The sequence below is a fragment of the Balearica regulorum genome, chromosome 2 (assembly GCF_011004875.1).
Source record: "Balearica regulorum gibbericeps isolate bBalReg1 chromosome 2, bBalReg1.pri, whole genome shotgun sequence".
Lineage (NCBI taxonomy): Eukaryota > Metazoa > Chordata > Aves > Gruiformes > Gruidae > Balearica > Balearica regulorum.
In genome coordinates this window covers 145,606,325-145,630,265 of record NC_046185.1, presented here as the reverse complement: position 1 = coordinate 145,630,265, position 23,941 = coordinate 145,606,325, and the positions used below count along the sequence as shown (strand labels likewise).

Here is a 23,941-nt window from a genome sequence, read left to right as displayed (position 1 = left end):
CAATCGCCGCCCCGCCCGCCGCCCGCCGCCAATCGCCGCGCCGCCCGCCGCCGCGCCTCGCCCCGCGGGGAGGGGGCGGAGGCCGCCGGGGACGGGGGGAACGGGGAGGGGGGCTGCCAGCCGCTGCCGCGGACACAAAGGCGGTCGTGCGGGGCGGCTCGGGGCGGCGGAGGCAGAGGAGAGGGGCAGCACCCCTACCTTCCCCGCTCGGCCCGGCGTCGGGGCGGCACGGCAGAGCCCCGAGGGCCGGCAGACTTCTCCCCGGGGCTGCGGGAGGGCGGCCGCCGAGGCGGGGGAAGTGGCGGGGAGGGCGCGGCGGGGCGGTGGCCCGCGGCCGGGGGCGCGGGGAGAACCCCGGCACGGCACGGCACGGCACGGCACGGCGCGCCCGGGGAGGACGGGGGTGACAGCAGCGGCGTCCTCGGCTTGGCGGAAGCGGGCGCTGGGCTTTCCCTTGCCTCTCGTTATCCCCCTGTGAGAGTCAGCGCGGTGATGGCAAGGGAGGGTTGGCAGGTTTAATGCTATGCCACGGGACAGGCAAAACACTGCAAATAACCCAGGATGCATACATTAAAAACCTCTCCATATATGTATCTATCGATCTTTTTGAGAACCTGTTTCTTTTCTTAGCTTTCTGAAAGAGAGTAAGATCGGAGAAGAGTGATGCTAACTATTCACAAAGGGCTGCAAAATGTCCAAAATAAACAGGCAGAAAAATAATGTATCTCTGTCTTCTTTAGCTGCGTCCCATGATAGCGATCTCAGCTCCTACTTCTGTGCTGAAGACACAACATTTCCAGGCTAAATGTGTTTTCCCTATAGCTGGGTGAGCATTTACACGAGTAAGGTTTAATTCTGTCGTTATTGTAACAACAATCACAGCAGTAACTCTATTTTTTAGAGTGGATACTACATTATTGAAATACCTGCAATCAGGATCTTGCTCCTCGATGCAATCCTTCTAGTAACTAGGATAGTGACAGGCTTGATTTTAATGAAGGTTTGTTTCTGCACTGTTGTACCCAAGAGATTTTCACTATTAATTTCAGTAGGCACACGATCAGTCTTAGGAAAGCACCTGGTAAAATAGTGTTTATTCATTAGACATGATCCACAAATATCCTCTGTATGTAGCTTCAAAGGCCAGATGGAAATCCCAGTGTTTCAAGAGCAATTTTACTATTGAAATGGGGCTACTAGCAGTAGAGAAGAATGATGTAGGTAGGTAGCAGAGGGCAATAGCAATGGCATAACATTTTACAGAGAAAAACTTAAGACTGAGTAGCAGCAGAGTGTTTTCAGTATGAACGCGGAAGTTGTCTACGGGAGGTGACAGTATCCCTGTCATTTAGATAATTTAAAACCTGGGTGGCCAAAGCACGAAGCATATTCTGTAATCTTGCACTGACATATCAGGCGAGGGACATCTTTTTCCTTTTTGCTATGGAAGTGACCGATACAATGTAGAGGTATTGTCTGTAATGTATTACTTCAGCACTTACAGGATGCAAAACTACCATTGATTTTTAATTCTTTTTCACTTGCAGTCCTGCAGAAGCAAATATCCTCACTGGAAATTGTGATTTGTCTTCTGAACACAAACAGTGGGCAGAGAGGAAGGTAATCTTCACATCCCAATTCACGGTGAAGTCAGCTATTGTACTTCAGGTATTGTACTTCACGTATTGTACCTTATGAGGAAGAATCAGAGCCCATACATTTCATTAAGGATTTATTTTATTTTGCTTTTTTTTTTTTTTTTTTTTGGTAAAGGAAACTGTGCTTTAGTTTCATTCGGATGGCAACCAGAAGTGCAGGAGTGCAGTCTGTATCTAAGTGTAGGTCCTTGAGGTTTTAATTTCCTTTATTCACTGAAGCTTAATCAAGCAAATGAAGCTGACAAGGTTGAGCTACTGAAGTGCTTGCAGCCTAAGTCCTGGGCTACAGCTCATTCCATTCACCCACTGAATAGGAGGCAGAGGTCACACAGCATTCCTGAGGCTAAGGGTGCCGCAGCCCAGCCTGGACACTGTTGTGCTGTACGGCCCTCTGGGAGCTCTTTATTTAAGCCATCACATTTGAGCTGTAAGCCTTTGTGAGCCCTGGCACAAAAGCACACACTCCTCCTATGAGCAGGCAAAAAAGTAATGCGGCACATAACCAAGAGCCTCACAGGTTAAAGATCCTTTACTCAGAAGAACTGATAATTTTAGCAGATTGTTGGTTTTTTAAAGGTGCACTGTGCCCAATCTGGTTTTCCTAACAGAGCACAACTTATTTATGCTCCACAAAACCTTTAATGGCACCCACATGCAACACTCATCCTTCATTCAGAAACTGCTTTGCCCCTAAAATCCTATTTATGCTCCACAAAACCTTTAACTGCACCCACATGCAACACTCATCCTTCATTCAGAAACTGCTTTGCCCCTAAAATCCAAGGAGGTGTTTGTTTTAGTAAATAAATATGACCCCCCCTCCCCATGTTTCAAGTGTGATTTCCATATGTTTATGTCACCGCTGCCATATGTACTCTTGGCCACCTGCCTCGTTGCTGTTTCTCACTATGAAATTTTCCTAGAAATGTTCAGATATTGTCAGTTGTCAGGACTACAGTAAACCTTTAAGTGCCTTTTGCTGGTTGGCACTTACACAGATGCATAAATGGAGGAAGCTCTAAGTTTCTTTTAAGGCTGTAATAAATTCAATGCACATTTGCATCCCACACCCCAAAGGGGAACAAGAACTGGTCTCGAAATGCAAAAAAAGATCTTCACGGTACTTGCCAGGAAAGACTTTATCTCAGTGTAGCCATAAAAATCACGGAGAGTGAACTTCTTTGAATTGAAATGAAACCACAGTAATCACCGTAATTTTAAGGAAAGTGCTATGGGACTCTCAGAGATGGTGGCTGGTCAGGATCCTCACCACTTCTTACCTGAAGGACAGACAGCTAATAGCATCACTAAACACCATGTTGGGGATTATTCATAAAGTATTAGTTGTCATCTGTGGTGTTTATTGCGATGCCTTCGTTAGCAATTCCAGTACGTAGTTAGGCAGCTGCCTGGTCAGCTTGCGATGTCACTTGCCTCTACAGAGGTAGACCAGAGGTAACCAGTGGCACTCTTTGAAAAAGAAATAGGTATTTTTATCGTTAGCCTTTCAGTTCACACTGCAGAATTTATTTTGGCATTTTTTGGCTTTTTGCCAGAGAATTGATGTATTGGTTCACTGTCAAGAATGAAACACAAAATCAAGCCCTAGAAGTGTAGCAAAAAATATTGGATTGTTGTGTAACTTTCATTAACAGGGAAAATGGGTATGCATAGGGGGAGGGTATGCTAAAAATGAAAAAGTCCTCATAACAGTCAGAATTTCCCTGACTTTCTTGTACAAATATCTGTTACTCTGAAAACATCACTGAAAAGAATGGCATTCACTTTTTTTTTTTTTTATTTGCTGTTTTATTTAAACAGTGAGAAACTAGAGAAATTTGGTCCAAATATTGAATGTGCTTTCCAATTATCATTGACTAAACAGATATGGATAGTTTCATTAATCAGATTTGTGCACTTTTAGTAAAGTTTCTGCTCCCAGGAGGTATAAAATGACTCATAAATATTAAATATCCAGGAAAAACATCCTGCTATGCAAATGCAATCACTTTTGTTGTCAGTACCATAGAGCAACCTTAAGCCCTGGCATGCATGGGGCCACACAGGCATTCCTTCACACTTCCCCTGCTCCATGAATATTGAACGAACTCCAGGCAAAAGGGACCCGCGTTAACAGGAGGATATGAAAGACTCTTAACGTCCTACAGCAAACTGAATGGGGGCTCTCCATAATGCTCAGCCACAGCAAGTGCTGTGGCCTCTCGCTTGAGTGAGTGCTGTAACTTTTAGTCCGAAAGAGCACTTCCTCCTTCAGCCGTGGGCTGAAAAGACTAAGCCTGCTATGGTTTTGAAAACAGAAAAGTTCCTGTTTCCAAAAAAGATTCTGGCTGTAAATCTTCAGCTGGGGCCAGTCCCTCCCTTTAGCTGGGAGCTAAGTGTACTGAGGAGCCCCCAGGAAAGGCCGGTGCGTCCAGGCAAGAGCTGATTTTTCTGAACCCAGAGAATACGTCTCTCTGCATGCTGCCTGGGAGAAGCTGATCTGGGGTTTTGAACACCACTGGGCTGCAGAACACCTAATGTCCAGGCATCGAAGTCTCCCCTTGTGAATAATGCCCTTGACTAATTTGAGTAATGTCTTAAGAAAGAAATTGGCAAATTCTTCTGTGAAATTTCTTTTTAAAATGATGTTGCCTACAGTCACTGCCAGTACTGCAAAGCATATCAAACTGGTGTGACTAGCTGCTGACTTTTTCAAGGAAATGACTAGGTTCTATACCCAAAACTAACCAAGTCTCTCTGCAATATTGTATTTTAATGTAAAATGAACTATATGAAACAGGCAGAGGTTTCATCACTAGGGAAGTGTTTTGAACGTGACTCATGCCACCCAGTTGCATGACTTATATTTCCAAAAATTATTATTGTCATGCATAAAGTTCCCCTCTACTATGGTTTCTAATTGCCAGAATAGGAGGTTTTCTGCATCAAAATAGGACATTTCTGTACCAAAACAGGTACTCATTTTCAAAGCCAGTACAGCCTTCTGCCCTGAGTCCCACGGTTGTCCCAAACACCATGCACAGTTCTAGCAACACAGAGAAGAGAAATAGAAGTTTTTCAGCCTTATCATACATATAGCAATCTATTTAATTCATCCCTTAAACACAAAAAAAGGATGACAACTTGTATACTCTATCTGCCTCACTTTACTTAATAGCAGTAGCACTGACTGCTGAATGTCAGCAGTACATTTAGCAATGACTAGGACATAAAGGGCAAGGTTTTCCAAACTGACAAGAGGTTTGGCATGGTTTGAGGCTTGATGCTCAACCTGAAACTCTTTAAGCAGAACTAATTTCCAGAATCCACCAAGTCTCTCAGTCTTGATTTGGGTGCCCAAAAATAGATAATTTGAAATTCTACCTATCATCTGCTCTCCTTGTTTCATGAAGTTTGTATTTTGCCAAAGACAAATCAGGTAAAACTCTCATTCAGAAGGCAAAAGAACAGGAGAGATGCATGAGGATTTAAAATGTAAATGAGTGGTGATACTGTTAATTTGATCCAATTAACTTTTCTAGGCTTAAAAAATCATTTTTGCTTAGAGATACTGGGTTTTTTAGAAGAGATTTATTGGGGTAGGAATAAGAAGATGAGTATTTGAGTGGCCTTGTAGATGCACATACAGAAGAAATCATAGCACATGATGGAGACATGATGGCAATGAAAAGGGTGACAGAAATAGTAGGCTGAAGAAGACACCAGAGGAAATGAACATGGTATAATCATGGGCCATGCCTTCAGATTTTGAGAGAGAGGAAGAGGTACCAAATTCAGGAGCAGAAAGATCTAAATACTGGAATCACACTGAGTAGAAAAAACCAGGAATGTGATGATGAATGCCACACTCTGGATAAGCTACCGAGTAGCTACCAAGACAAGATGTAGGACATCATGGGTTTTAGCTGAAAGGGATTATTCCATAATAATAATAATAATAATAGTTATTATTATTATTCAGTAAATACTTGGGCCTGTGTTGAATCCTTATACAGGTAATGTACAGGAGCACGGAAGAGAAAGGCTTGAGGAGAAAAAAAATGAATTTCACTTTATGCATCGAGAGCTTGAAGAAACACAAAGACGTCCAGGAGAAAGTACAGGAAAGACTGAGATTATTGTTATTACTTCATGGTTCACTCTTGAGGACTGATGTAAAACTAGAGGAGCTACACATTACTGACAAGAAAAGCAATGTTTTGCTGGCAGTCAACTCTGTCAGCCCTACCCTATGCTTACTGTGTTTTAGTCTCAGATGCTTTGATTTGATGGTACTAACATCTACTAACTATTTTCCTATGGTGCAAAGCTTGCCTAGCTCATCACAAATAAACTGAGGAAGGAAAGGGGAGAAATTCTTTCAGCACTGTTGACTTCTCACCCAGATACTTAATGTTGGAACTTGTTTCATGAAGACTTAATTTTAACTGTGCATTTTATGTTGAGTGGGTCTCGCAAATGCAATAAATGACCATTGCAAATATTTGCATGAAGATGATTTTTCTGGAATACCTTATTTTCTTTCAGTATCAGTGCAAATGATTTTAAAGTGCATTTTGATGACGATATAGGTATTCCTTTCCACGGAATTGTTCAAGGATCACAATAGGCACTTTATAAAGACCTTTTATCTTAAATATCAGATAAAGGATTTTAATGTATAGTCAGTTTGGATCTTTGTGAAATGTTGTATAATGTGCAGGGCTTCTTTCTGTCCTTTGCCACATTGCTGATTTCACTCTCTTGACATTGCTATCATGAACAGCACTGAATTGCTATCCCTGCAGTAAGCTGTTGGCACAGGTAGAAGTCAACAGCGTGGATGAACATTCACTTCTCACATTACAATGGGAAGCCATAAATGTTAATCTGTCTGGGACTGCTGTTTTAAATTTTGAGACTGCAAACCTTTTCAAAGATGATTCATTCATCCTTCCATTCTCTCTTTTGGAAAAAGCTAAAAGAAGGGATTCTAGTATGCCATTAACGAACCCTGTCAGTTAGACATTTACTGCTTCTTTTTGGCCAAGGTTTTTCAAAGCAAACTTCTCAAAGAGCTCCTCTAGCCAAAAAACAATTAAATCTGAGGAGTGATTTCATTCTTCTCTCTCCCCCAGTTCCATCACTTACACAAAGCATAAATAGCATAATGTTTTCTTGCCATGATATACCAGGAAATGATGATGTTCTTTCTGAGGAAGAGGCAGGACACAGCAATGGAATTGTTAATTGCATGCAGCAATTGTTCTATTCTTCCTTTGAGATGCCCAGGACAAGCAGAACAGTACTAGCTCCTTGAAGGCCAAGTTTTTAGTGGATTCCTCAGTCCAAGTTCTTCTGCCAAATCCTTGGTTCCAATGAGACTTAGAAACCGAGCGTACATTGTGTTAGCCATTCTGGGATTAGTTGGCTCCTTACAAAGGAAAGAGGCGGTGGTGCACACACCCCAGAACTGAGAAGACCGAACTGCTGAGAAGACAAGTTGTTTTTACGTGCCAGCTCTATGCCTAATTTTCAAGCATAGATACACTCTGTCCAGTTGGGATTGAGGAGGGAAGATGATCCAGATCTAAGCTGACAGTATACACAAAATATTGTGGGCTACAGGGAATGGAGTGGAAAATTTATTAACTATATGTAGAGCGGATGGTGCGTATGGCTGGAGAAGGAAGAGAGCAAATATCTGGCCGAGTAGAGGAGTTCATATTTTTTTCAGGTGGAAAGGTGTCCTGCTTCCCATTACAAAAACAAATTCACTATCTATCTACCTGACATTTTCCTTGTGAATTTGGTCTTGCATATGGTCATTGGGTGGAAGAGAGCTTGTGTAGGGTGACAGGAGGAAGGACCTAGAAACTATTTAGGAGCTCTATAGATGCTTTAGTTTTGCTGACTCTTGGACTTTTGCCAATGTTTATTTGATATGGATCGGGCATTTCCCATAAACTCCATGACATGGAAGTTACCAAGCCTACCAGGTAAGTCCGAAGCACACCAGGATGAAACAACATGCAGGTCAGATGTTAGGATCTTTCAAAGACTGAGGAATGGTTTACCCTGAATACGGTAATAATGCCACTGTCCTGCAGTTGTATTCTGAAAATAATCAACTTCTGTGGTATCAAGAGGAATCTTGAGATATATCCTGCAGATGAAGGACATAATACTACTGTACTACAATATACATGATGCCTGGACTGGTAATGACAATGGGAATTATGCACAGTGTAGGCTAATTAATTACTTGTGTTTAATTCTGTTCGTTTTTGAGTAACTGTGTCCTATACTATAGCAGATGAGTGCTACATCTGACTTGGCACTGTTACTGCAATGAAGTTATCCTCAGGGACTTCATCTGACATGCAGGGTTCCTGATAGACAATTCCAACAATTTCCCATTGTATTTCTCTTATGAATTATGTGAAACATGTTTGCTGGAGTCTTAAATCAGCCCAACTCCCTGCAGCTGAATATTGACACTGCCAGTCCATACTGGCAGATATCTTGTGCAAGAAGCTTGCTCTTATTCAGAAAGAACTATTTTAGACTTTCTTGGCCCATTTAGGTTAGGCTTATTGGGGCTTGTCTCTCCAGATGGTCTCAGCAAAAAAACCCCATTTTAAATTCATAGCCCTTTTTGTAAAAAAGGTTTGTTTCAACTTTAGGAAAACCTAAAGCTTTTCTTAGTTGAGGCAATACTTAATTGGGGGACAGTAACCCAAAAGGCCTGGTAGCCAAAAATGACCCTTTTATATTTTAGCTGGGATTTTTTGCAGAATAACTTTTCAATTTATCCTTCATTTCAGTTTATCCTTACAAAATCTCATGACTTCTTCAAGCCTGTGTTTTTTTATAGACTGTTTTCCAAGAGTTTTTCAAGACTTTCTGGTAGAAAAGAGCTATGTCCCAGCCACTAAGCTTTAGTATATTGGTGTGCTTGACAGACATTTGTAGACACATCCAAAGCGAGAAAGAAAATACAGTGCAATCACTTCTGTAACTACAGTTCATAAATGATATCAAATAGCTTTAAAGTAACTCACTTGCAAAGTGCCAGCAATATAGCCAGGGTGGAAGACACCTCCATGCTGCCTAGGCACCAAGTGCCTAGCTTCTTGGGCAGATTTTATGGCACTTACTGTGTGCAATTGTGGTTTATCTAATTGCAAGACAGCTCAAGTTCACAGTTACAGCCCTGCTGCATCTACATTAAAGATTTTCTTTCTCTCTGGAGGAAACACCCTACCACTGAAATTCTACCACCATGATGACCAGTGTAAGAGATCTTATCTCCTGTGCTAACTACAGTCTTAGTCAAAGATTAAAGTCATCACATGACACTGAATGAAAAAAGAAAGTATGAGCAGGGGCTGAACTCCTAAAAAGAGAAGTCAGTGGTACACAAAAGCTTTAGGTGATACTAGACGACCTTGCGAGCAAACGGCATGACCAACACCAACGTACAGCTACAAGTCTTTCTCAGTTTGTCACTCTGCATCCTACATACCGTGCACATCATATGGGGATGCTGGAGATGAAAACTCCTGCCTTAAGCAAAAAGGTGAGAGGCACATCCAGGCTCGCCATCTGTACTCTTTTTGTCCTTTCCCTCATCCTCCCTCCTCCCGAGAGAGCAGCAGGCACCATGCTGTTTCCTCCTGCCCCTGCAAGCGAGCTGGGATCTCCCACGCCATTATCTCATCCTGGCTTGAACTGGTCCTCCCTTTAACACCGTCTGGCTCTGTGCCTGCTGTCACCCCTTTCCTGTGACCCTTCAAGGGTCTGACTCCAAACACAAAAATAATATATATATGGGTTACTAGCCTTTTTTTATCCTTTATTTTTTTTGTCAAGCACTGGAATGTGTAAGTACAACAAGAAAGTCAATAATATTATGTAAACATGCATCTCATCCAGCCAGGGTGACCACTGCAGGCCAAACATAACAAACAGGCTGGATTTATTTAGATTTAAATTTATTTAAACCAGAAAAGTAAAGATTTAATTAGAGAAGCAATGTCTTTTTATTCCTTATTCCACACTTCATAGCTTCAGAACCTGAAAATAAAATCCTGAAATGGAGAGATTAATACATTTGAAAAGAGAAAGGTTAAAAATGTTTGTGTCTAAAAACTCTTCCAAATAATTTCAGCTACATAAATTTCCCCTGTATAGAGTTCTTAGAAATGCGTTGGGAGAGGCTAACAAACCTGGTTTGATGTGGGTTTCATTTCTAGTCTTGCAGATGCATGGCATTATAAATGAAAATCGTAGGCTTCATTAGCCATACTGGCATGGCCCAGCAGGCTTCCCAGAAACACCACATCCGTGGCTGAGAGTTACCTTTGCTGAGCATCACTTCAGCTGAAACCGTCTGATAAATTCCCCCCTGAAACATTACATCCAGTACAGATCAATTTTGATAAAGTGCAAAAGGTTTTCAGGCTTATTAGTAACCTACTGGGCCGACGGTTATGGAAACAATAATTTATGCTAGACACTCTCAGTGATTTTTTTTCAATTCAGTGATTGCATTGCAAGGGTATGACATGCCTCACATTCTTTCCTAGCCACAGTGATTTCTGACCCAGAACATGAGCTTCCCTTCTAGGCAGCTGAGATGTCTGTATACTCTTCCTGATCCTCATTTTGGTATTTAGTAGGTTATACTGGACATTCAGACACAAGCATTTGCTGTTCAGCCATCAACATTAATATTTGCCTGCATTGACATTCTCGCTGATTCCTGTGAATGTGCTTTTAAACATTTGGTGTATCAGCATTTTTCTTGCTCTCCATTTTTTGACTATAGAGGAAATGCTCACAAACACGTCACAGCTACAGGTCTACTAGCTTGCATTACCTAGCCTTATGTTGAGGGGTTACATTCAAAGGAACCTTGAAGCAATTTATACTGCTGCGGTATTGCAGCCATCAGTAAAGCCCTGTGATGTGCTGCAGACTGGCAACCTTCTGCTCACTGCTGGGTGCAGGCAGAGGCCTTGCTGGCCTGTTCGTCTCTGCTCTGCTGCAGATGGGAGGGCAGGGAGAAGAGTTATGTGTAACTGCAGAAGGCTTCAGATGCCTGTAATATGTTTTGTGTGAGTTTGTTGTGTGCCATTTGTTGCTGGTGTGAATTACAGAAACACAACAGTGAAAATCTTTTCTTCTCACTGTGAGGACAAGAGCACACGGTCCAGTCATAGTTTGTAATTTTACCTTTCAGTTGCCAAATACAATGCAGAATCTTAAGACAGCGGGTTTTGCATGTTTCTGTGATGTCGTTTGGCAGCGTTGATAATTGTAACATTTTTAACAATTCTAAAGCATTGTAAAGAAGAAAAAATATTGCAGTGCTTTCGTTTGCGTGCTCCTCTTACCACATGTAGCTGTTGCACTGGATATGTTTATTGGTTACCAGGGCAACAGTTTCAGATCTTGCATGATTACCTGTATCATACCAGTTACCAGAGATGTGGGCAAACTTTGGAAACTTCTACATTGAGGAAATGCTGCTGGTTGCTAGGAGGCAGGAGTTTTCAAAAGCTGTCTCAATGAAAATGCTGATATCATAGGCTTATGTCAATGGCTTTAAAAATGTCATTAAATGATCAGTTTGCTTAAAATATATTTTACTATAAATACATTACAGTCAAGAAAATAGCTGCTTCATCAATGCATTATCATAGTTCTGTAGATGTGCTCATTTAGCATAAACTAATGTCTTTTCAGAAAAGCCTATCAATTGTTATTTAAAGCCAGCTATATTTCTGAGCCGTATCTGATATATGAAACAGCCCATACCTGTGTCCTAAAAAAAAGTTAAGAGTCCAGAGGTGGACATTGGACTTCAACTTTGTTATTAATCTCCTCTGTTAATCAAATTAAATGTTCACTGAGATTTACAGGAATCCTAACCATCCTATATGGATAGAGTGGAGAAAGAAGGAGCTGTCACAATATCCAAATTTCAGTAAGTCTGAGAGATCCAGTTGGGAAATCTTGCAGACATGTGGCTGCTTCGAGGTCACAAAATCAATAGTGAGCAACTGTTTAGCCTGCCCCATAGCAGTGCCAGCATGTGTTAGCAAGATTTTCTGAGCGAAGTATGAATGATCACTTTCACAGGACTCTCTGTGGAATCATTCAGCTTTCTTGTAAGAAGAAAGGTACAAGTGGCCATGGATCTTGGCACTTCTCAGCCATTGCCTCAATTGCTGAAATAGGCAGCATACCTTAAATACTATTATAGAAGAACTGATCCAAAACCTATGGTTATTATTATTCTGACTTTACATTTATAAAGGGACGAGAACTAAAAGTAACTGTTTTCAGATTCCCTGTTTTCATTTTGGTCCTTTTTGCAGCTGTCAATTAATAACGAGAACCAGGTCAGGGCAGGCACAGTTACACAGAATTACAAAAACTGGCTAGTGGCAGTTGTGTAAAAATGAGCACTAGGGAAATTTTGGTGTTTCCCATTCTTTGCAAGAAGCAGCCAATAAAATCCCAACCTAGTTTATGAACAACTTTGTTACCAGAGCAGAGGCGTGTTGATCAGATTTCCCAGTTTACTACACAGAGGATGCCTGGTGGAGTAGGTAGGTGGAGGATTTCCCCTGAGCAGTGAATGTTGTACTGCCACCAGTATAGCAAAGACATTGCTGCTGCTTTCTCCACCAGCCTGCACCTTTCCCATGTGTGAATGGCAAGAAAATGAAGGGAAAAATAGGGCTCAGCTATGTCTCCCTGTCTGATATAAGTAAATACTGCTCCACTATACCTTTAATTGCTCCAGGTAGTGGGCTGCTCCAAATAAATGAACTGCTCCTGGCTGCCTACAGCTCCCACTTGTTACATTGTCTAGCACTGCTGTGACATATAGGTTGCTGAAACAGTAATACAAGGATCTCAAACTCATTCATCAGCTTTACTAATTTCAGTAGTCAAAATCTGCCTTTTTCTTTACCTTCACCTTGCATCTGTATTTTGAAGGGATCCTACTGAATTGTACCTTCTCAGCTATAACAACCTTGTTCTTTGTAGCTACCTTCATCATCTTGAACCCCCTTCTTCAGAGCCTTCACCATCTTTGTCCCATGACTGTTTTCTCCAACCAGCACACTCCTGGTTTTGTTATGCCAGCAGATTCACCCACATTTCTTGGTTCTTCATCAGCCATCTGTGCAGGCACCCTGCCTCACTGCTGGCTGCAAGGCGCGCTGCTCCCTTCTCGTACCTCGGAGGCTGCACTCCCTTTCAGAAATTCTAAAGTGGACCTTGGACTTCTTGTTTTAGTCATCTGATTACTTCCACGGCTGACAAATAAAGCAGTAACCCCAGACTCTGATGATGAAGATCCACAGGTGAACTACTGGACTGTTTTGAAAAAGCTGTCGAGGTCCAATATTCTTACTTGAAAATTTTGTTTCCGATTCCACTGTTTTCCACAGGTGATGCATCCTGTATTCTGGAGAAGTGTGTTGAAAGGCAACAGATTTCTCTTTTTTGCCCTCCACTTTCAGCTAAAAATTCTTTCTCTACTGAAAGGCAAGAGGTAGGAGTTACTATGACAGGCTGAATAAGGCATCTTCAAAGAAAAAATAAATATTCCTCAAATCCACCTTATTTTTGACAGGTTTTTAAAAGGCTCCACAAAAATACGATTAACTCAAGAAATTAGTAGAGAAACATGTTCAGGTTTGGGGTTTTTTTTAAGGTTCTATCTTCACTTTAGAATCTAAATCTGCAAACTGAGGCATAGGTGAATGTCTGCTCATGCGTGGGGGTAACCCACATAATAGTGTGCAGGATATTTACTCTGGTGGTTTTATATATATATGCGTGTGTTTGTAAGTCTAACATTTGTTTTAAAAAGAAACTACTTTTCATGGGCAACGATATCTTCAAGCCGCCTTTTCCTTTCCAAATTAGCAAAGGCAATTTCATCGTGTTAGGGTAAATTAGAACAGTTTCATCAGTTATTTCCTTCCTTCCTGTTCTACCAGCGGTGCAGGCTTTGAAATGACTTCTCAAAAACATCACTGCATGCTGAAATCACGAAACGTTTAGGCACATAAAACTGCCGAGCACCATTAGCATCAGCTGCCCAGCTGGACAGCAGGCCAGCACGCACCCCCTCGCATGCAGATAAGCCCCTTTTGCGTCCCCCCTTCTCTCCCTGTGCCCTGGCCAGGTACAGGCCACCTGAATTAATTTTGGCCTCCAGCCTGTCCTTCCCAGCTACCCTGATGCTACTGGCCAGGCTTGGCCTCCCCCTCCCCAGCAAGCGCTGGACACCCTGTAACAGGGCAGGGCCTGAGGAAGGGCAATGGGGTCGGGGATTTCATTGCCGTCCCTGTGAGGAGCCCTCGGCCGGGAAGAGACGTTGATCCCAAAGAGACTCAAGGTGCGGAGCGGGCCTTTCTCCTGAGCCCTCGCTCCAAGGAGGCCACAGACAGCACAGCTGCTGGCCAGTATCAGCCCCACGGCCACCTTAGGGGGCAGCAGCCAGGGAGCGGCTTCATCTTCCTGACCTAAGCCCACTTTGGGGTTTAACGGGCAATTAGCAACGCTAAATTAAGCTGCTGCTCCCGAGCCGCGCAGCTGGCGGGGGCTGGCAGCTGCTTGCCAGCACTAAGGAGGACGGGCAGGTGGGAACGGAAGAGCGGCGGAACGGGCAGGTCGGCGCTCGGGGAGGCCACCGGGAGGATCGGGCCGGGCGCCGGCTGCCGGCGAATGGCGTCGCTGCGGGTGCTGGAGCTCTACAGTGGCATCGGGGGGATGCACCAGGCCCTGAAAGGTACCGGCAAGTGGTCGTCACCGCCGCGTCCCTCGGTGCTCGCTGCCGCCGCAGCCCTGCCGTGCGCCCCGCCCGCCTCCTCGCCCCCGCCCCCCGCTCCCCTCTCCCCCTCCGAGGGCGCCATCTTCTCGATGAGACCCCGGCCCCTGAAGGGAGGCTATGGAGGACGCCATCTTCTCCATGGGGTGGGCTAAGATGGCCCCTCTGCTCCCGCAGCCCCTTCCCCAATCGGTCCTGTCGTCTCCCCCCGCCGTCTTGCACAAGCATCCTGTGGAAGGAAGCTGTGCAGTGGAAGGCCGGCCTAGTCCCCTCATCCCACGCCCCGGAGGCACAGCATCCCCCCTCTGCAGGGACAGGACAGTGGCTGTATGGCGGTGGGGTTGGTGCAGTCTCACAAGTCTGCTGTCAGGGGCTCCATGCCGGCGGGTTGTAAGGGGGATTGGTAGCAGAGTTTGGCTAGTGATGTGTGTTTGCGCTAGGGGTCTATGGCTGTAAACTTAAGGAGTGCCTGACAGCGTTCGTGGCCTGCTGAATGTCACCAGGTACCCAGGAGCACGCTGGGATGGAAATGAGGGATCCATTGTCCTTTGGCCCAGGCAGCTGCTCCTGGGAAGGCTGTGATTTTGTGTTCATTAATACACGCTCTGTCTTCTACTGATGCACCCCTGCTGCTGGGATCAGGATGATGCAGGCGCATGGGATGATAATCAAATTAGGTGTGCACGCAGGCTTGGTTTTTGTGGGACATGGTTAGGTGAATAGATGATACATGATCCAGTATGAGCCTGACTTTGAGATTGGTGTGACATTTTATAAATATGAAAACTGAACATGGAATTTGAACTGGTATAGAGAGTTCATGCTAGACCGTGGACCCAGTTGAGTTTTTGATTTGGTACGAGGAACCCTGGATCTCAGTTTGCTGAATTGTTGAAGCATGGCTTGGGTGACCTTCAGCAAGTCCCGTAAGCTCCCTGTGACTGGGCTTCCCCAAATAAAAAATTGAGTGAGGGTTATTGATTTCATTTGTAAAGTGCCCTGCGCCTTGTTACTTTGAAGTCCAGGTTTCAACACACATTTGTATAATTTATGAAAATGACCATAATAATTTTAATTGTAACTACAAATCTTCAGATACTTCAGCCTTCCTAAGCATTAGCAGCCCTTCTCTTATACTCGACAGCAGAGAGCATTGTCATATAAACATCAGGTGAAAAAAATCACCTTGTAATTTTTCCAGAGAGCTGTGTAATATTAAAAGGTTATGCTTACAGAGTAGAATCCCTTTAGTATCATTTATTTGCTTAAAACATGCTCACAATTGCCAGTGCAGCATTTTTTCTACTAATTTTTGCTTGAATATGTACATATGTTTTATAATTTTATAATGTGTAAGAATACAGAGCACAGCAAAATAGGCATTGTTATCATAAATAATCCTAACCACCTGTTGTAAAGATGCATTTACCTTATTTCCAGAAACATCCTTAGAATGTTAAGAGCAAAGTATATCTTTGTATGGAACTGCAGATTTTGGAATCTTTATGGAATGAGAAGAGGGTGTTATACATTGTTGATAGTGTATATAGCTCTAATGGTAACACTGTTTTTCTAGTAGTCTTGTTTCTGAAGTGATGGGGAACTATCTATGTTACATAGAATTTCCATAGAAAGTGGACTGGTTCCTGAAACTTACTGGTTCCTTACACCATGATCCTTCACTCAACTATTTGTCATGTGTTGGTGTGTGCATGTATATAACAAATCTTTACTGAATGTTATCTAGCTATGTTCTTAACATAATAATAGATGTCTTGGGGATATTTGGTAATGTATTGCAAGAGTTAGTAAATTGTAATGCCAGATTTGATGTGCTGTGAACGGCTACCTAAGAAAGCATCATTTACAACACAACAAAATACTTAAAAGAATGGGAATATTGGGAATGCAGCCTTAGAAGATTATTGGAATACTGTAAACTTGTATCCAGTGGATAGTTACTGTGCACATGAAAGTTTGAGAGCGTATGTCACCTTTGTGTCTTGTGTAATTTGGAGGGTGAAGGAATTAACCAAAACCCTTGTATTATTTCCTGAAAGGGTAAATTTATTTCCAGGCTTACTGTTTCTGAACTTGCTGAACAAATCCATCAGTGTCAGTGCATGTTGTAATTTCTGTTATTCTAGGCTTACATTTGAAGAAATTACAGTAAGTATGAATAGTGAGACAGAGATTCTTTTGTAGTAGTACCAGTCAAAAGAGATGAAGGGACTGTGTATAAGAGGAGACTTAAACTATTATTTGTGTAAATGACCCTAGATAGTACTAAATGATTAAATACCAATTGAAATTTGCAAAGTGGATAGATACAATGCTATTTGCATTACAGTTGAAATAACTTTTTTTTTCAAATCTGGGGGCTTATTTCTCTGGGAAGCATATGAGAACTCAGCCCATAGGTGGTGTTTTGGAAAAAGTCCAAACCATATACTTCTAGATGAAAAATCTTGTTTTAAGTGTTGTTAAAACTAATAATCAGGCAATTTGAATAAAAAGGGTTCGATGCAATTTGCACAAAATTAAGTATTTAATGACAGGTCATTACATAAAACTAGTTTTGATGAATTGAATGGCATTCAAGGATACTCATACAGGCAGGCGTTTTTGATCCTTTCTGCTGTTCTCTCTTTTTAAGTCTCTTAGACATCTGGATTCAGTTTTCTAATAGAATTTATAAAGGAACAAAGTAAATTCATGGGGGATTTAAGTGTTTGCTTTTATGTGGAAATCAAACAGAAAAGAATGAATGTTCCTCTCTAAGTACTTTTTGTATATAATAATAGCGTTTCTTATATGTTTTAGGCCTATATGTGTATATGAAACCATGCTATTTGAAAATGTCTCTGATAGAATTTTTTGGATATCATCTAGCAAATGGCAGATTGTTTGGCATCTTCCATTTAAATCAAGTATGGAAATACTAGAAGGATTTCTTTCTGTATAAGTATGAAGCTTGCAAGAAAGCCCTCCATTTCGCCAGTGCTTTCATAAACCAGATACACGAGAGATGAAGATTATACGTAACACTTTATTTTCTTGGTATAGTTTCTAGTGAATCTATACAGCCAAGAGAAATAATAGGAACATGTAGAAAAAAGAGAGAGCATGGAATACTTCAGTGTGGCAGCACCCCAGGAAAGCTACTTTTTCTACAAAAGGGATTCTGGAGCTCTGGCAAGTTCTGGCTCAGTGTTGGTTCCGGGCCATGTTATGTAGCCAGTTTTGCGGCCAGTTATGTTTAGCAGAGCTGGTCCAATTTTCTGTGAAATTGCTAGTGTTTTCAACTGGCAAATAGGCATTTTCCAGGAAATCTGACAGTGCCTTTTCTACCTTTAAGCCTTTTTGGTTGTGATCTCTCATAAACTTAGTTTCAGGATAGCATATACTTGAGCTTGCAGGATGAGGATGTTCATAGTTTTGGCAGCCATCATTAAAGTAGAATGTATTTGGCACCAAGTAGTATGCAATTGGTTTTGAGATTGTCCTTGCCTACAGTAAGAAATAATTTAATTTTAATAAATTAATGGAACTTTATACTCTCATAAGTTTTTCTCTGTTAACAGTATGTCGAAGTTATTAGTACGTAGCTACATAGTTGCATCAGGTTCTTTTTGACAGCGAAAAGAAGGCTGTTCCTGAATTTAGATTTTAATGCAAAACTGAAAAAGAAAGATCTTGGGGATTGTGTACCTCTGTGTCGATACTTCAGCTGTAGATAATTCAGCATATGCAGAATTTCTAGTTTTAGATTTTGAATGCTTTATAATAGTATTTTAAGTTTAACAGCAAAGACATGCAAAAAGACGTAATTTAGAAAGTTGAGCTTGATTGAGGTCAGAAGTCAGGGAGTCTGTTCATATTCACACTCTTGAAAGATTGAAGCAGCTAAGAGATGGAAGTGCATTTCTTCCTTCTTCCTACCCTGTGCTCCAAGCTTTGCAATATTTATAAAGGTCGATGTTCAGATCATATACGTCTAAACCTATGATACTTTATATAATTTATGTGTGTGTGTGTGAATGTATTCTTTATATATAAAGTGCAGAGTTTCTGCAGTGAAGAATACAGCAGTTTATTTTTAGAAAATCTATGGCTACAAATTCATTTCCTGAGCAACTTTCCATTGAACAAACAGCCTGCTCTTCCTCATTCCCAACCAAAACAAACTTAAACTGGCTTATTAATTTAGGCAGTTTTCCCCTGAAAAATGGGTTCCAGGTCTCTACCACAAGCGTTTGTGAGCTGCCAGGTCACGGAATAAAGTGTCCGTGCATAAAATGTGAAAGGACATCTTTTAAAAAATACCATAGTTTTGCAGTGATAAAGACAGTGATATTTTTTTCTCTGCAATTCTTATAGTTCAATTTTACAGAATAAGAATTCAAGTCTCATGTAGTCTGTCATCTCTGTTTATTCATTTTATTTGGTTATCTCTGTGAATTGCACAAAATAATAAACTGGTGTGCATAATTACACTGAGCATAGCTGTCTCAGGAGGAGAAACAAAGGAGACAAAACTGGCAAGCAACTTGAGGATTCAGCACAATGCAAAACAAAAATATTGCCGCTTTGAGCAAGTTTTTACACCTAAATTCATTTTGATGTAATGCTTCTCTAAAATATAGCCCTTGGTAGCACAGGATGGTGCCAGTTGTGCTATAATGTAAATTTGCATAGTTTATATGGCTGAACATGAACAAATCATGTACAAATACTGCACTGAAAAAGTTGCTAAGTGTCCTGCAGGAAGCAAGTACCAAGTTTACTGATAGTTGTGTTTACTGTCGCCATGGGCAGTTCAGCCTAATCATTTCAGCCAAGAGCTGACAACTCCTAAATGAAATCTTTGCTGTCCATTTTAAAAGGAAACAGGACTGACAAAACATGTGACTAATCTTCCCTTTTCCATCTGTTTCCATATACCTGTTAGAATAGATAATTGTTCTGGCTCTGATTTTTCAATACGCTGAGATCTGCCAGGCTCTGCCCTTGGTGTAACACCGTGTATTTCATGTGGTGTGCTGACATTGATGATTCTATTACAAAAGTACAGTGGTGAATATAAACAGATCTATGTTAATTTTAAGGTCTGCTAGAAACATGTGACAAAGGAATTGATTCTGACAAGGAATAGGACAGATATTGTAACGTCAGAAGTTTTATTTTCAGTGTTTGAAGATGACGCCCTTTGGGTTTGTTTTTTCCAAATCAGAAGCTAATGTCTTCCTTTGTTTCAAATGCCACACTTTCCAATTATTTCAGCAGCATCTGTTTCACTTGAGTGACTACTTCATAACTGAAGTAAGCATTGTATATGCAACAAAATAGAGAATTGGAACTCAAAGTTTGATTTCTGCCTCTTTAGGCAATTTAAATAACAGTTAAAGAGTTCCTGCTATGTGGATCCTAGAAATTTTAAGACTCAAGTGCAAAATCAGTACTGCCCTAATAGGATGGTACAAATTCGAGTTCATCTGCTTTCAGCCAAGACAGAGTATTACAATCTAGTCTGCCTAAAAATAAGCAGTAACACCTCCCTCAGTAACTTCACCATCATGCCTGTGGCTTTCTTTTGAGCTACAACATCTCGTTCAGAGATGCAAAGTCTCAAGTGGTGTTGAGGAATATTGCAAATCAAGTATTCCAGCAGCTACTTAGTTTCACTTAGAAAATGTGTATTATTTTTTTCTTTAGTCTACATAAAATTAATTTGTTTTCTGCATAGTTCTGATTCTCTTAAATGACTTTTTTGAAAATTGGATGTACTCATTTGGAAAAAAAATTTCTCCAAGAGCTGTGTCTGTTTCTGTATTGAAGTTCTGCGATATATTTTGGGGAGTTGATTTAACATCTCGCTAAGTCAGCAATTCAGCAGCATTTTCATATTCCTGAGTTGCTTTTGTGCCTTTTGTCAGTGGGGGATAGTTAAACACAGTCTTGATTCTGTTTTTTTAGATTCTGCTTTCAGTCTTTTTTATGATACATTCCTACAGTCATTTTTCAAGTAATAAATGTAATTGCTATAGCAAAACGGAATATCACCATTTAACATTCAAAGTTATTTAAATTTCAGGAGGAGGAGTTCTTTAAAAGTGTTTCATTTTTGCATTGTTTGAAATTTACACAAGCTTTTCTTTGTTAGGTTGGATGTGTGAGATCTGCTTGTCTGCTCGAGCTCCTTCATGCGTTTCCAGGGTATTTTCACACAAATACGCTTAATCAGCTTTTAGAAGGAGTCTGTTCTGTAACAGGAACTCCCAAGTGAGCCATAGCTTTTGAAAAGGAGGAGAAGCAGCTTTGAAAAAATTATCAGGCCTTCAAATTAGGAAAAGAGGATGTTGGGTGGAAAAGTTCAGGAAAAGTTCCTGTCCCTTTTCTGTGCAGGTTAGCATCTCTGGTTTATACTGAACATTTTATTGCAAGGGAATTCTGTAAATTACTATTAGCTATGTGCTCTCTTTCAGTGTTTCCAGGCATTTGGGCCTGTGAAGTCCCTTGTGCAAATCCCCAGTACTGCTTTCTTCTTGTGTGTATTCAGAGGGGGGATTGGATTGATATTAATAAAAGGGATGAGTGTTTGAATCATGAGTTGTGAGAGAAGGCACACTGCCTGCTTTTCCAGTTGTCATTTTTAAACTATATATTCATTTAGAGAATAATTTGAAGGGTTTGATATTTTTCTTTTTTTGTTCATTTTCTTCTGGAGTGCCTGGAACACACAGTAAGGAGCAGCTTGTCAGGACAACGTGTTTTAAGAACTGAAAGAATAAAGGAGAAAAGCAGTTTCTTAAACAGTACTTGAGGTTTGTTCCCAATACTTAGGTGTTGCAGCTTTGTTTTAGGAAGATGAAAGTGTTAGTTCTTGAATATGCTTGTAAATTGAGACAGTGGGCCTGCTAAGGTGACATTGTTTTCACGCTAGATGTCAGTGTTAACTTACCTGTTCTGTAACCTCAGGTGTAGTCATTTTGTTGTCCTCGTGGACACACCTGTATTTAATGCTTCAGTTACAATTTGTGGTCAAAATGTCGAGATAGTAACTGCAAGGAATGATTTGTATCTTGACCCTTGATGGGCAGCCATCTGTAAATCTTTTTCTTGTGAAATTGCTATTCTTTTTGCTCTCTTGCACCAGATAAACCCAGAAGAACTAGTTTGGTCTTTGTTAAAATGTCTGCTACAATCTTTCCAATACGCGGATTTCTCTTTCATCTTAGTTTTGAATAAGATGGCCCTCAAAACCTGAAAGATAGTAGATGGGTGATAACTACATCACTCAAATCCACTGGGGACATCATACTTGTTTTTTCATCCTCTCAAACTGTAAATAATTAGCTGACCAGCAGTAACTCATAAGATGTCTCATAAGGTCATTTGTTAATGTGTTACTTGAGCATGTTGTGAGACTGTGCAGAGGCATGTGGCTATTTGCCTTGTTTCTTTTGTTTTAAAAAAAAATAATAAAATTGCCTGTGTTTCATCTGGGGCTTTTTAATGGTGACCATAATGTAAATTTCTTGGTGGTTGAAACTGGTCGTGTGTATCAGGAAGTATGGTCACTGTTTTCTGCCTGTGGCTAGAACTGTGACCACAGCCTGTCTTCCTGAATAAAAAGCCTCAGTGAAGGTATTGTGATTAGTGATAATAAATAGTGTGGCATGATGAGCAGTGGATTAAACACTGTTTGTTTTATGTCTTTAGCTTCTGTAGAACCTTTTATTCTGTTACTCTATAAATTAAACATTGCTTATTTACATTCTTTTTAGTGTATTTTTCTTTCAGGATTTTAGCTGTCAGTAGATTTGTTACACTGCGCTCTCTTCTTTTCAATAACACCTCTGTCTTTGATATCAAGAGAAGAGGAGCTGCCAAATGTTGTCCTTCAAAGCGTTTGATATTTTGGGGATCTTGAACTCAAAGGAGGCAGGAGTTGGGTTCAAGGCCCAAGGTTTTATTGGAATATAAGCACAAATGTTCTTCAGGCAACTTCTTAATATTTTATTGCAAGAGTAGACGTACCTCAGATATATTTATTGGTGCCATTTTTTCACAATGAGAAGTAGTATACATTTAAAATAACACAGTTTCTGTAAGATGTCAGCGGCTGGAGAGGCTCAGGCAGTGGCAGGGGGCTTGGCAGGTTGACTCAGGCTGCGTTCCTATAGCTAAGGAACTTGGTGTCCACAGAGACCAGATGCGTGCAGGTGGGAGTGTTGTAGAGATGCACCCTGTTTGGAGTTTATGTGTGACTGTTTCTACAAATTAAGTGGTGCACAGTTAGTTTCCATTTTTGTATATATAAGGAAGGGAAGTATTGGCCATACAATTAGAAACATGGTATATTTTTCCTATAAAGTTTTAAAGGCAAGACAGCAGAGTTTGATCATGTGATTTCTCTTTTATTTTTGTGCATAGCTGTAACGCAACTGAATAAAAACACGTTTCCAAGAGTAGAAAAGATATTTTTCAAATTCTTTTTTTAATTTTAGAAAGCTGCACATCTGCAGAAGTTGTTGGTGCTGTTGATGTGAACACTCTTGCCAATGAAGTTTATAAGCACAACTTTCCCGGGACACCATTATGGGCAAAGACAATTGAGGTGAGTAATGAATGTCTTTTTTACTCTAGTCCGGTATTTGTAGAAGTAAGTTGTCTTCATTGTCCTTATTAGTAACAAGAAAACCAAAAATATTTAATTTATGTTGTTACGAGTATAACTGTTTTACAATAACTTTGACTTCTTGTGCTATGGTTGCTTGTTGAAGTTAGAGGTATATTCACATTGCAGTCTTTTCCTGACAGTCTTGACTGCTGCATCAGGAAAGGTTATGTGAATGTCAAGAGGAATGCTTGCCAGCAGTAAAGGAATGACAAAAATCATATTTTTAGATTAAAAAAATATTTTTATGGATTTTGAAAGAATTTAATTAAATTACTTGGAGGCATGCCTTCGTTTTGTAGTAATAGTTGAGCTTAGTAAAACACAAGAAAATATACTGATGGGACAGTCTTGCATTTGTTTTGTGGGCTCAATACATCAAATGTTTTAGAAATTATGTCCCATTTTCAAATTATTTGAAGAATGACTAGGTAAAACTGGATTCTGTTTTAATAATTAATGGGCAAACTAGGCATGTCCTTTTGCTGGGATTTAGTTAGTATACTTCTTGATCTTCTTTTACAGTTTTACAGCATGACAGTAAAAGATACTGAATTTGTTTTAAGATACCAGCTTAAGTAAGACTTAAATACATGGCTAAAGGTTAAATGCTTATTCAGCACTCAATAATAACAGGCTAAATGATAGTGTACACTTTTATGTAGGAAAAGAAGAATGCTTGCCTGTATCTCCTTATAGTAGTTAAGAGCAGATTACAGTCAGTAAGACCACCTTTAAATT

General features: G+C 40.8%; 1 protein-coding gene across 2 annotated transcripts in view; it reads left to right on the top strand.

The window, feature by feature from the left end:
• The first annotated feature begins 3,685 nt into the window (after positions 1-3,685).
• TRDMT1 (tRNA aspartic acid methyltransferase 1) overlaps positions 3,686-23,941 on the top strand; it is a 40,304-nt gene continuing 20,048 nt past the window's right edge. The window contains exons 1-2 of one of the 2 annotated variants that reach the window (XM_075746288.1): positions 3,686-4,221; positions 23,031-23,140. Coding sequence is in view for 1 of the 2 variants with exons in the window: in XM_075746287.1 (XP_075602402.1) it covers positions 14,418-14,481; positions 23,031-23,140 (174 nt within the window). In the remaining variant the exon portion in view is untranslated. Of the gene's footprint in view, positions 4,222-14,044; positions 14,482-23,030; positions 23,141-23,941 lie in introns of those variants that run through there. The other variant, XM_075746287.1, reaches the window with a different exon arrangement.